This window comes from Dipodomys merriami, unplaced genomic scaffold (assembly GCF_024711535.1).
Source record: "Dipodomys merriami isolate MVZ:Mamm:240054 unplaced genomic scaffold, mDipMer1.0.p SCAF_9, whole genome shotgun sequence".
NCBI lineage: Eukaryota > Metazoa > Chordata > Mammalia > Rodentia > Heteromyidae > Dipodomys > Dipodomys merriami.
In genome coordinates this window covers 20,451,497-20,465,310 of record NW_027206512.1, presented here as the reverse complement: position 1 = coordinate 20,465,310, position 13,814 = coordinate 20,451,497, and the positions used below count along the sequence as shown (strand labels likewise).

Sequence of the window (13,814 nt, the reverse complement as noted above, 5' to 3'; positions counted from 1 at the left end):
AGAGTTCAGGCCCCATGACCGGACCCAAAAAAAAAAAATGAACATAGTTTTGTTTTTGTGCAAATATAGGGGCTTGAACTGAGGGTCTGAGTGATGTCCCTTAGCTTTTTCACTCATGGCCAGAGCTCTACCACTTGAAACACAGCTCTACTTCCAGCTTTTTGTTGATTAATAGGAGATAACACTCTTATAGACTTTCCTTTCTAGCCTGGTTTCAACTTTGGATCCTCAGATCTCAGACTCCTGAATAGCTCAGCAAAAAATGCCAACATGTTTCTAAGTCTTGAGTTTCCTAAAAAGACATTATGTTTCACCAATAAACGCTTAAAAGCCAACAGGAGTAACAACAGTAGTATAATATACTGCTACATAAATGGTAAAATATAGGCATTTGGTTTTGGTTTTAAGCAGTTACAGGGCTTGAACTCTGGGCCTGAGCACTGTCCCTGAGCTCGTCAGCTCAAGGTGAGCGCTCTACCACTTGAGCCACAGTGCCACTTCAAGAATTTAGACATTTGAACTGTAAAGAGAATTACTTCCTTCTTCCACCACAGAAAAATACATATAAGGGTTAACTTTATTTAAAACATATATAATCAGAATGATTCTAGAAACAATCCAGAATCATTCTAAATTCTATAGAATCCAAACAGTCTATATGACTATAGGAGGATTTGTAATTAGAATCTATGTGGCACAAGGATATAGTGGCCTTCTGGGGGCTAGGAAGGTGGCTCAGTGGTAGAGCGCTTGCCTTGCATGCATGAGGCCCTGGGTTCGATTCCTTAGCACCACATAAGAAAAAAGAAAAAAGCCAGAAGTGGCGCTGTGGCTCAAGTGGTAGAGTGCTAGCCTTGAGCTGAATAGCTGAGGGACAGCGCCCAGGCCCAGAGTTCAGGCCCCAAGACTGGACCAAAAAAAAAAGGATATACTGGCCTTCAAAGCATTTATCACTCAAAAAGGAGATAAGGCAAACACAAATAACAAAAAGTAGTTTTTTTATTAAAGAGGCAAAATGTATAGCAAAGAGAATCTCACTAAAGAGATCAAAGTGCTTCAGGAAGGCATTTGAGTTGTATCTTAAGAATAACTTGGAGCCACACTAAAGCTACCAGCACAACTATGTTCATTGAAGCCATTGAAGCATTATTTACCATAGGTAACATATGAACCAACCCAGATGAATGGATCAAGAAAATGTGGTATATATACACAATGGAATTCCATGCTTCCATCAGAAAGAACAACATTGCCCCATTCATAAGGAAATGGAAAGACTTGGAAAAAATATTAAGTGAAGTAAGCCAGACCCAAAGAAAATGGTTTCCCTCATTTGTAATAATTAGTGTATGTCTAGAATAGTTCTAGCAGAGGATCACAGTAGCTCAATAGCTATGAACATATGATCATATAAAATGATGCTAATTGAAATGAACTCCCAGATATGGAAACAAGAGGGTTTTGTTGTTGTTTTTAATGTACTGTGTGATGTTATTTCTTTCTTCTTTCATTTTTTTTCCTTTGGATTATCCTCTGTTGTCACTGTTTTTTATTTTGTATATACATTTATCTAAGTTGGGGAAGAAGAGGGAAATAACAAAATGGTAAAACAAAGGAAAAAGGGTGAACCAATGCAACAGTGATATTCACAAGACACTGTTGGAAATGTACTTTACAACCTGAGGGGGCGGGTAGGGGAGTAGGGTGAGAAAATGAGGGAATGGGTAACACTGATTGACAAGAAATATACTCATTACCTTATGTAACTATAACCCCTCTGTACATCACCTTTATAATAAAATAAAATAAAAGTTTAAAAAAAGAATAGCTTGGAGATGCAGAGATGAAGAAAGAAAAGATCAAAACGTTTAGTGGAGGCCATTTCTTGAATAGTTAGTCTTGGAAGGGAAGAAGTCAGACTTTATAGGGAAAATAATTATGAGTGAGACCAGGGCCCAACTATAACTCCATTTTAGAAAGATGAAGATAGCAGCACTTTACCATAAAGACTGAATAAGGGACAAAGTAGAGGTAAAAATACTTGTAAGAAGACAATGGCCATATTCCAGTAAGGGCCACATAAGAGTGTGATGATGATGATAAAAAGGCAGGTGATTTGAGGATTATGAATTTCATCTATAAGGTTTTCAAGTTATATGAGAATAATGAGAAATACTCAATGGGCTCAACAGGACTTTCTCAAGGTGTAGAGAGCTTCTGGCACACAACTAAGTTGTACATTTACCACAGTACATCAACCTATCAACCTGGACAATATAGATGGCTTCACCAGAACTGTAGGATGCCCTAAGCATGGTGTTTGGTAGTAAATGGCTTATTCCCCTGTACCACTGATAGCACGTGTTCCCTCCCCCAAACTTCTCAGTCCATAGTCCTATATCTCTAAGAGAAGAAAGAGGCTGCGTCATAAATGAAAGAATAGGGAAATCTAGGCTGTATAAAGAATTACCTCCATCTTTGGTCACTTAGAAAACATCAAAATCACAGCTCTACTGTTTTTTTTTTCTCTAAAAATTCCCATAAATTCTCTTTTAAAATTTCTTTTTTTTTTTTTTTTTTGGGTCCGGTTGTGGGGCCTGAACTCTGGGCCTGGGCGCTGTCCCTCAGCTATTCAGCTCAAGGCTACCACTCTACCACTTGAGCCACAGCGCCACTTCTGGCTTTTTTCTTTTTGCTTATGTGGTGCTGAGGAATCGAACCCAGGGCCTCATGCATGCAAGGCAAGCATTCTACCACTGAGCCACCTTCCCAGCCCCTCTTTTAAAATTTCTATATACATGATGTGTTTAGAATGTTACTTGGCTTTCAAATAACAGAATACTCTCTGAATTTACTAGAATTAATTTCTGGTTGAAAGACTATGGCTGCTTAAAGATTCCATTTTCTAGCTGGGCACTGATGGCACACTCCTGTAATCCTAGCTACTCTGGAGGCTGAGATCTGAGGATCATGGTTCAAAGCCAGCCTGGGCAGGAAAGTCTGTGAGACAATTATTTCCAATAGACCACTCAGAAAACCTGAAGTGGTGCTTTGGCTTAAATGGTAGAGTGTTAGCCTTGAGCTGAAGAGCTAAGGGTCAGCGCCCAGGCCAAGTTCAAGCCCTATGACCAAAAAAAAAAAAAAATCCCTTTTCTGTTCAGTGCTGACGGCTCATTCCTATAATCCCACCTACTCAAGAGGCTAAGATCTAAGGGTTGTGATTCAAAGCCAGCCTCTGGCAGAAAAGTCCATGAGATTTTTTTTCTCCAACTAACCAACTAAAAGCCAGAAGTGGTAGAGTGCCAGCCTTCAGTGAATAAACCAAGCAAAAGTGAGAGGCCTTGAGTTAAAGGCTGAGTAGTGATGTGCATGCTCCTGTGCGCACACACAAACACACACAATTCCCTTTATCCATCATAACAGCTGTGCTTAATTTAAAAAAATTTTATTTTGTATGCAACACTTCATCAGTGTTTGGAAAGATATTGTTTTATTCTATATGCACAAATACTTTGCAAAATTTATAATTAATAAGGAAACTCGTTTTGTGAACTATTCTGCTGGAAGACTCCCCAGGATCAACTTAGTTTACATTTCAGAGCATAATCTTACCAGTAGCTTTTGAAGTTGATCATCCAAATTTCCAGATTCCTGACTGAACTGATCCCTTTCAGTACGAGCTTCAGTGAGCTCTGAGTTGGCAAGGACTAACTGCTTCTCCAGCTCTTCTATCTGAAAGACAAGCACAAATCAAATGGAGCTTATGGGGGCTGGAAAGGTGGCTCAGTGGTAAAGCGCTTGCCTTGCATGCTGAGGCCCTAGGTTCGATTCCTCAGCACCACATAAGCAAAAAGAAAAAAGCCGGAAGTGGTGCTGTGGCTCAAGTGGTAGAGCGCTAGCCTTGAGCTGAAGAGCTGAGGGACAGTGCCCAGGCCCAGAGTTCAGGCCCCACGACCAGACCCCTCCTCCCCCCCAAAAAAAGTGAAGCGTATGTCAGTGGATCATAAAAAATAAGTAGTTTTTGGAAAATGGCATTGAGTGATGAAAATAATTATGATATGTTTTGCAAAGTTTTCTGAACTTAAGAGCTATGTAGAAGGTAGCTGGAGAAATTAGCCAGATGCAAAACTTAGTATTGATTTGGGCTCTGTCTGTATATGGGCACTTGTGTTTAGATTAACTACAGTTCAAGGGGCTGGGAAGGTGGCTCAGTGGTAGAGCGCTTGCCTTGCATGCCTGAGGCCCTGGGTTCAATTCCCCAGCACCACATAAGCAAAAAGAAAAAAGCTGGAAGTGGTGCTGTGGCTCAAGTGGTAGAGTGCCAGCCTTGAGCTGAAGAGCTGAGGGACAGTGCCCAGGCCCAGAGTTCAGGCCCCACAACTGGACCCCCCCCCAAAAAAAACAACTACAGTTCAAGATTCAAGTATCTGTAAAGATATACTCTATAATTTGGTATTTTAAAGAAGCTTGTTGTGGCATAAATATGGTTCAGACCCTACATGAATAAATTTCATTATAATTATTTTATGAGGTTCAATAATAAAATACACTGAATATAAAAGAATCAATTATAGCTACTGTCATCATATAGTATTTTCAAAGGATGAGTGAATATAGGTATTTTTAATTTATAATTGGACAACATATAGTTGGACAATTTATTCATTCTGATTGTCTTCAGTTGTAAATAGGAATAAGAGACCGACTTTAAGAATTGTTCCAAGTGTATTTTTCTCTAACAGATAGAATGTCTGTTTGATATGTTTGGAGAGAAAAAAATATTCTACTTAACCACTGATAACATCACACAAAAGGATTGGTATTTTCTTTCCTAAAGTCAAAGCCTGTTGTACCTCTACAGGAGGAGAGAGACTATCTCCCTATTGACAGTATTTAAACAGCCTTCAACCTCTAGGAGTAGTGCAGGCTGAGTTAAGAGAATTTCAATTATGCCTACTCACTTTTGGATTTTAACTGAGCCACATAATAAAAGGCCTTATGAAATATTAAGAGACTATATTAATACTTGGTTTATATAATAATACCTGATCTGTGATATCTACTATATGGTAGATATTATTATTCATTTTCCAGGAATAAGAAATTTTAAATGATGTATTTATTACTTCTTTTAAGATATCTATTTAACATGCTTCCAAATGTATTTAAAAAACAAAATTCTGAATCAAGCACTGGTAGTTCATCCTTACAATCCTAGCTATTGAGGAGACTGAGATCTGAGAATCACTTTGAAGCCTGCCCAAGCAGGGAAAGTCCATCAAGTGGAGCTATGGCTCAAGTAATAGAACTCTAGCTTCAGTGGAAAAGCTAAGGGACAGTGCTCAAGCCCAGAGTTCCAGTGCCAGTAGTGATATAAGAAAGTAATAATAGGTCTGGGAAGGTGGCTCAGTGGTAGAGCGCTTGCCTTGCATGCCTGAGGCCCTGGGTTCAATTTCTCAGCACCACATAAGCAAAAAGAAAAAAGCCGGAAGTGGTGCTATGGTTCAAGTGGTTGAGCTGAAGAGCTGAGGGACAGTGCCCAGGCCCAGAGTTCAGGCCCCATGACCGGACCCCCCCCCCAAAAAAAGTAATAATAATAATAATAATAATAAGGAACTAGGGAGGATGACTCAGTGGTAGACTATTTGCCTCACAGTCAGGTGTTGAGCTCCATCCCTAGTATCAAAAGAGAAAAAAAGTTTTGGGTCATATACTATGATCAGATCTTTGTTGTTGCAGGTAATAAAGCTTGAAGTCAGGGCTTTGTGCTTGTTTTTACTGGCATTCTACTACTTGAACCACTGATCCATCCATTCATGCTTTCTTGATGGTTATTTTAGAGATGGAGTCTTGTAAAGTGGCTTTAAATTGAAATCCTCCAAATCTCAGACTCTTGAGTAGCCAGGATTACAGATTGAGGTCCTGGCACCTAGCTAAATGCTTTTAACAAAAAAAATGACCAAGACAAACATGTACTTCATGACTTTTTAGTTTATTTTTATTTGAACTAATTCACTTAAAAATCTTCATTTGTTAATTCAGCATATAATTCAACATAATAAAGCTATCACATACACATATATAAAACTACTTCTGATAGATGATGAACATAAATATATATGTATATATATATATATATATATAACACAGATATACATTACTTGAAATACTAACAGAGCTAGCAGTTTTAAATTTACCTATAATGTAGTATCAAGTCCAAGTGGATCAAGATAGAGACTTTAATTTATACTGGATATGTCTTTCAACCAACTTTGTATTTGATTATGTCACATATAAGTAGGGAGAAGTAGGTACAAAAACTATTCATTACTAATACATTTGATTGGGTAGTATATACTAAAGTATTTCATAAGAATTGAGCACATATACTATATGTGCTGCCAAAAAGAGCACAGAATTGAGTACATATAAAATGATAGACTGAGAGGCTGGGAAGGTGGCTCAATGGTAAGAGTGCTTGCCTTGCATGCATGAGGCCCTGGGTTTGATTCCTCAGCACTACATAAGCAAAAAGAAAAAAGCTGGAAGTGGCGCTGTGGCTCAAGTGGTAGAGCACTAGCCTTGAGCTGTAGAGCTGAGGGACAGCGCCCAGGCCCAGAGTTCAGGCCCCACGACTGGACCCAAAAATAAATAAATAAATAAATAAATAAATAAATAAATAAATAAATAAATAAAATGATAGACTGAAATGTGTTCCTAGTCTTTAAGAATTCCATTAAGAAATACTTTTAGAGCTAGCTTCTGGTGGCTACTCCTAGTTACTCAGGAGACTGAGATATGAAAATCATAGTTCAAAGCTATTCTAAGCAGGATGCTCTCTCTATGAGACTCTTAGCTCCAATTAATCACCAAAACACCAGAAGTGGAGATGGCTCAAGTGGTAAAGTTCTAGCCTTGACTGCAAAAGCTCAGGGACAACACCCAGGCTCTGAATTAAAGCCCAGGACCAGCAAAAAAGGAAAAAAAAAGTACTTTGGGGTTGGAAAGATGGAGCTCTTACATACTTATCATGAATGAGGCCCTATGTTTAAACTCCAATAGCACAGTAAGTAAATAAATAAATTCACTTCTGTGTTCCTTTTTTAATTGATGTAGGAAAAAAAACATACATTTAACTTCTGTAGCTTAAGAAACCTCCTCAGAAAAATGAACTATATACAGATAGAATATCTTCAGTTCTCAAGCATTATCAGGAAGATTAAGCCAGCACTCAGTAAGAGATTAATAAGTAAGAACCACCAACTGTTACTGTTCCATGGTTATCCCATTTGCCTAGAGAGAATGTGGTCAATAAAGGAGTTACAAGAGGCAGTAAGGTCAGGGAAAGAGCCAAATACTTCGGGTTCTCCACTAAGTTCTATCATATAACCTCTCTGGCTAAATTTATTTTTTACATATAACTTTAAAACAAAGCAATGGTGGCTTACCCCTGTAATCCTAGCTATTCAGGAGGTTGATATCTGAGGATCATCACTTGAAGCCAGCCCATGCAGCAAAGTCCATGAGATTCTTATGTCCAAGTAACACTAAAAATCTGGAAGTGGAGGTGTGGCTCAAGTGTTAATGCACTAGTCTTGCAAAAAAACAAAAAAAACTAATAGACAGTGCTCGAGTCCTGAGTTCAAGCCCCAGTAACTGCACCAAAAAGAAGGAGGAGGAGGAGGAGGAGGAGGAGGAGGGGGAGAAGGGGGGAGGGGGGAGGAGGGGGGAGGGGGGAGGGGGAGGAGGAGAAGGAGGAGGTGATCTCTCATGTGTCTTTCAACTCTCTAATACTTTTTTCACACAAGAATGGTATCATAAAACAGAAATTCTTGAACCCATGAACTGGGTGAGCCTGTAATCTTAGCTTCTCCAGGCTGAGATCTGAGAGTTACAGTTTAAAGCCAGCCCAGGCAGGAATATCTGTCAGACTTTTTTCTTTTTCTTTTCTTTTTCTTTTTTTTTTTTTTTTTGTCAGTCATGGGGCTTGAACTCGGCTTGGGCGCTGTTCCTTAGCTTTTCAGCTCAAGGTAAGCACTCTACCACCTGAGCCACGGTGCCACTTCTGGTTTTTCTGGTGGTTTATTGGAGATAAGAGTCTCACAAACTTTCTTGCCCAGGCTGGCTTTGAACTGCAATCTTCAAATCTTCACCTCCTGAGTAGCTAGGATTACAGATGTGAGTCACCAGCTCAGCGCTTGAAACACTCTTATTTCCAATTAACAACCAAAAAGCTAGAAATGGAGCTGTAGCTTAAGTGATAGAAATGCTTATCTTGAGCAAAAAAAAAACCCAAAAAACAAAAACAGAACAAAACAAAAAAATAAAAACACTTCATGGACAGTGCCCAGGCCGTGAATTCAAGTTCCAGGAACACAAACTCACACACACATACCCTTAAAATTCTCTATTCCACCTGTCTTTTGAGCTATGTTTAAGCAGAACACTTTCAGTTTAAGTAATCCAGTGAGTAAAGCAAATATTTCTAATCTTAGCCAGGAATGCACCATTTTTGTCCTTGAACAAAAATGCATTTACATGTAAGAAAGGCATCATATATACAGCATTTGTAGTGCTGTGACCTCCAGGCACTGACAGTCTGAAAATGGGGAAAAATCTATAATTTTGATTTTGAGCCAACTGAACCTCTAGATGAACAATGAATAGTAATCTCTTTCCCATTCATGGTCTGTTTCTTTGGGAATCCAGATATGTCTTTACCATTGCGAAGGGAGTGTGAGATGAATATTCGTGATACCTTTAATTAAAGAACTCCTACCGCAGCTACTTGCTCTAAAAGAAAACATAACTAATATTGCAGAATTTTTAATAATGGAGCAAGTATTAATGCACTGATGGATCTCAAAAAAACAACCCTGATGTACTGCTGCAAGGTGTGAATCAGCAAAATAATCCCTGAATTTATGTCCTAGTACTGCACACACACACAAAATCTTTTCTATCAAGTGGTTGTTTGACATTTTGGGGGCAACTGTCATCTCCTAAACTGTTAGGCAACCTAAGGTTCTTGGAAAATTTTTCTATGTGTTCTTTGGGTCAATTTTATGAAATCTTGTTAAAATGGAAAGCCATTTCAATTTAACTAGATCTTGTTATGCACACAGGGTTGTTTTTCTAACTGGTTCTTGCCTTGCTCTAGTGTTTTATTTTGCTCAAGTATTGCTTAGGTAAACTCTTTTTTGTGTGTCCTGGGCTTAAACTCAGGGCCTGGGTGCTGTCCTTGAGCTTTTCATGCTCCAGGCTAGTGCTCTCCCACTTGAGCCACAGCTCTGCTTCTGGCTTTTGTGGTGTTGAACTGGAGATACGAGTCACATGGACTTTCCTGTCCAGGCTTGCTTTGAACCATGATCCTCAGATCTTAGCCTCATGAGTAGCTAGGGTTACAGGGGTTTGCCATCTGTGGCTGGCTGCTTGGGTAAACTCTTAATATCATTTCAAACTACTCAACTATATAAGACTGTGAACTTAAGTTCTGATACCATGCTTCTTCAATCAGAATGAGGGCAGCAATGTGTTAGGAATAAAACCTGGGTGGATTGCTTGCTTGGTGTGTTTGCTGATCTTATCAGTTGTGCACCCATCTGCAGAAGTAAAATTTGCCTTACCTAATAACATATTTAAAACTTGTTTTAGATATGTTTTCATTTAAAAAAAAAATTCTGGATGACCATTTCATCTTGAAAGGTAAAATCTATGAGAGCAAAAGAGGGAGGGGCAAGGAGAGGTAAGGGGAAGAGGATGGGGAAAGGAAAAAGGGAGGAAAGGAAGCAGGCAAACCAGTTACATCTTTTCTTTCTGTTTATTAATTACCAGAAGTTCCTCCAAATCCTTAGTTTTATAGCTGTCAATACTGACTCAACTGCTATAGCTCTTTTATCTCTCACTTTTTAAGAGTAAAAATATTCATATGAATTAATCAATCAAAAAGATAAATGGAGAGTAAAAGAGAAAACCATTGAAGTAGCAGCTGAGATGATACAGCTGTAAAATATATATACATATATTATATACATATATTTTATAAAGAAAAGCCTTTAAAAATGTCCAGAAAGAATACTGACATCTGAAATACAGTAAAGGTGTTTTCTTTTTCTTTTCTTTCTCTATAGCAGCACCAGTTTTCCCTTTCACCATCTATGAATCCACTTCTTGGTTTGTACCACTTCACAAATGAGTACTGGGGTCTCATTCCAATTAAATAATGCTTTTAGTAATATCAACCAATCATATCAAATAATTTGGATTGTTTTTGCTGTTTTTTTTTTTATGATGGTGGTGTTTCTGCTCTGAGGTTTGGGGTTTTTTTCTGTGCTCAAAATGACAGAGACATGGCATAACAAGGGATGCTGTAGATTAGCATGAAGGTGCAGTGGCACCTACGTGAGGCATTTGCACAGCATCTTCCCTGCACAGTACACAGCTCCAGCCAGTGCTACTAAATCTTCACTTTTAGAGTATGAAATTCAACCCCAGATACTTTCAAAGTAGGAGAAATAAACTTAGAATCACTGAATTTTTTTTTGTTGTCAAAAAGTGAAAGTTAAGAGTAAAAGCCAAGTCTACAGAACCAATAATGACAACTTCTACTTGTCCAAATTCATAAAGGGGAATTCTGGAGGTTCTCCTAAAACAGAAAGAAAAGAATAGAAAACAACATTACAGTAAAACACTTTTGTCAGCTACAAAAATTCACATCTAAAATTTTCTTGGAAACACAATTTCTTTCACCAATATGAAAATATTTTTGTTGAGAACAAATATTACCCTCCTAAATGAGTTTTCTCTTGGTTTATTCATTCTAGTTTTAAAAAATTCTGTTCAGACCTGTCATCAATTAAAATATAATAATTTTTGTGATAGTACTTAGGGGGCTCATACTTGCTATGTACTAAGCCACAACTCCAGCCCTTTTTTTCCACTGCTTTTTTTTTTTGGGGGGGGGGTCTGGTTGTGGGGCCAGAACTCTGGGCCTGGGCGCTGTCCCTCAGCTCTTCAGCTCAAGACTAGCACTCTGCCACTTGAGCCACAGTGCCACTTCCAGCTTTTTTTTTTCTTTTTGCTTATGTGGTGCTGAGGAATCAAACCCAGGGCCTCATGCATGCAAGGCAAGTGCTCTACCACTGAGCCACCTTCCCAGCCCTTAATTGCTTTTTTAAAAAAAATAATATCTTGCTTTTTGTTCAGCCCCATGCCTAGATTTCAATCTGCCTATCTGGGTTTCCCATAGTATCTGGGATGACAGGCATGTATCACCATATCTAGCTTCTTTTACAGAGATGGACTCCCTCAAATGTTTCTGCCCAGGCTTGCCTGGAATCTGCATTAGTTTCTCCAAGTAGCGAGGATTATAAATTTTGCATAGCAACAACTGGCTAATAAACACTTTATTTTGCACAAGTAATGGGGCTTGAACTCAGGGCCTCTTGCTCTTGTTCTGCTGTTTTACCCTTAACACTTTAGCCATACCTCCAGTCCAGCATTTTATTGCTGATTAACTGGAGCTACCTGTTAGAGATATGAGTCACTGACACACTACTTAAGCACTTAAAAAATATTTTCTCCAAATAGTTGTAGAAAGAGGTTTCATTTTGACACTTCAATTTATGTGTATATGCATCTTGATCAGAGTCATTCCTTCCACCATTTGCTTCCCTCTGAATCTATCCTGTCCTCACCCATCTTCTCAAATTTAATTCTTAAATGAAGGGACATGACCTCTGGAGAAAAGACTAATACTGATCCAGATAAACTATGTTGATAATATATGTAGTATTGACACACCTTTTATGTTTCTCTTTCATATAAACTTCACTTTTAATCATGGCTTTTATGTATTATTTTCTTTGATTATTTTCTTTATTATTTTGGAAAGCATATGCTGTGCACTGGAGCAGTGAAAAACAAAATAGATTTTAAGGCTTTAGTAGGTTTTATCGATGTGAAGTCAAGGTAATAGAAAAAGAAATTAAGTGGAAAAATTTGCTTTTTAGCAAAAAGCTAAGAGAAACCCCCATCTCAACATATAGCTAGATGTACTTGTGTGTATACATAATTGCAGCTACATAGGAAATCAAAGATTGGAGATTCACCCTGGGTAAAAACATCATATGATCCTACCCAAAAAGTAATTAAAGCAAAAAGGAGTTGGGTTATAGTTCTAGCAAACATGAAAGCCTGAAATGAAACCACAATATGCTATATAAAAACAAAGTTTGAAAACATTGCTATAGAGGATTCAGATCTATTCCCGAGACTATACAGTTTTGTGTTACGCTTCATGGCTTAGACTTCAGTAAAATCACATTTAAGTTTTCCATCTTGAATTTGCTATAGGAGTTAATACCTAATTTCCATGTTTGAACCAAGGGAAAGAGCACCTTCATGTGGCTAGCACATAAGACAGCACTGAGTGACAGTGGAAATTAAAATGAGTTGCCCAAAGTAGGGTAAATGTCTAAAAGAATTAGTGCTGGAATAATCAATTCTCCGTATATGGAATTTTTTTTTACTGTTGCATCATAGAATTATTACCCATAGAATTATTTTCATTTTATAAAGGGGATGATTGGTAGCTTCCTTACATTTTATTTCTCCTAACTTACCACTGCAAATAACTAAGGTGTAAGAAACTGACTAAATGTGATAGAACTACGTCTAAGTTATTTCTGCAAGACTATCTGAAGGTCTCTTACAGGTAGGAAAACTAAAGATGGATTTATCTTCCAATCTGGCATAGTCTGTAGATGAAAAATAACATTTATGAAATAGAACATTGGGTTAGCAGTCTTAAACTAAGACCATCTCAGATAACCATCAATGCAGTCATTCTCATAAGGAATGAAGAACAAGAAAAATGGTAGATCTTTGATTGTTTTTTGTTTTTGTTTTATAAAGGAAATTTTACTGTTTTACAAATGGCAGAAATTAGCAGAAACCTAAACACTGGAGAAATGGTTGATAATGGTATCAAGTAAAAGAATATAGTATGTTAAAAGAATATAGTTTCAAGTATTAGCATCTGATTTTAAGAGAATTAGGTGATTAAAGATAAAACCACAGTGTAAAATATTTTCTTAGTCAATTTAATTCAGCTTAAAATTCAGTTTGCTAGCCACACAATGATTAATAATTTGGAGTGGGAGAGAGGTAAACTCCCAAAACAGAGTGGTATAGATAAGCCAGGTGGTACTAAAGCATATGTTAAGGCCAAGCATTATAAAAATAATTAAGATGGTCCTATTTATAATATTTATTTATTGTGGTACTGGGTTCTAAACCTCCAACCTCAGGCATGCTAAGTAAACTGTATACTTATAGCCCCTGACTTACTTTCTTTGAAACTGACTTGAAGTATGTAAAAATATATTCTAGAGAATAGATACCAATAACATATATATAACATATAAATAACAAGTGTTTATAATTTATATATATATATAATTTAATATAATTTAGTATATTCTTACTTCAGTTTATATGCAGATTTGAATACAGAAGATTATTTTGAGTCTTCATTTCAGATAAGCTAGTAAAAATTCTATTATTTTGACCCATTGTAACAATGAGACTATGTTGACACTATGTTGAAAACAAACTTTACAGCTTCAGCGGGGGAGGGAAAAGTTGGGGAGGTGGGGAGGTAAGGGATGATGGGGAAAAACAAAGGAGAGGGTAACAATGCTCGATAGGAAATGTACTCATTACCTTACTCATGTAACTGTAACCCCTTAGTACAGTATCTTTACATAAAAATATCTATTAAGGGCTGAGAAGATGGCTCAGTGGTAGAATGC

At 37.6% G+C, this 13,814-nt stretch overlaps 1 protein-coding gene across 6 annotated transcripts in view; it reads right to left on the bottom strand.

Annotated features, from left to right (window-relative positions):
* Positions 1-13,814, bottom strand: part of Ccdc158 (coiled-coil domain containing 158) — a 77,969-nt gene that overhangs the window by 41,376 nt on the left and 22,779 nt on the right. For all 6 annotated transcript variants that reach the window (XM_070012318.1, XM_070012316.1, XM_070012321.1 and 3 more), the window contains one exon: positions 3,613-3,732. In XM_070012318.1, the coding sequence (XP_069868419.1) occupies positions 3,613-3,732 (120 nt within the window). The remainder of the gene's footprint in view (positions 1-3,612; positions 3,733-13,814) is intronic.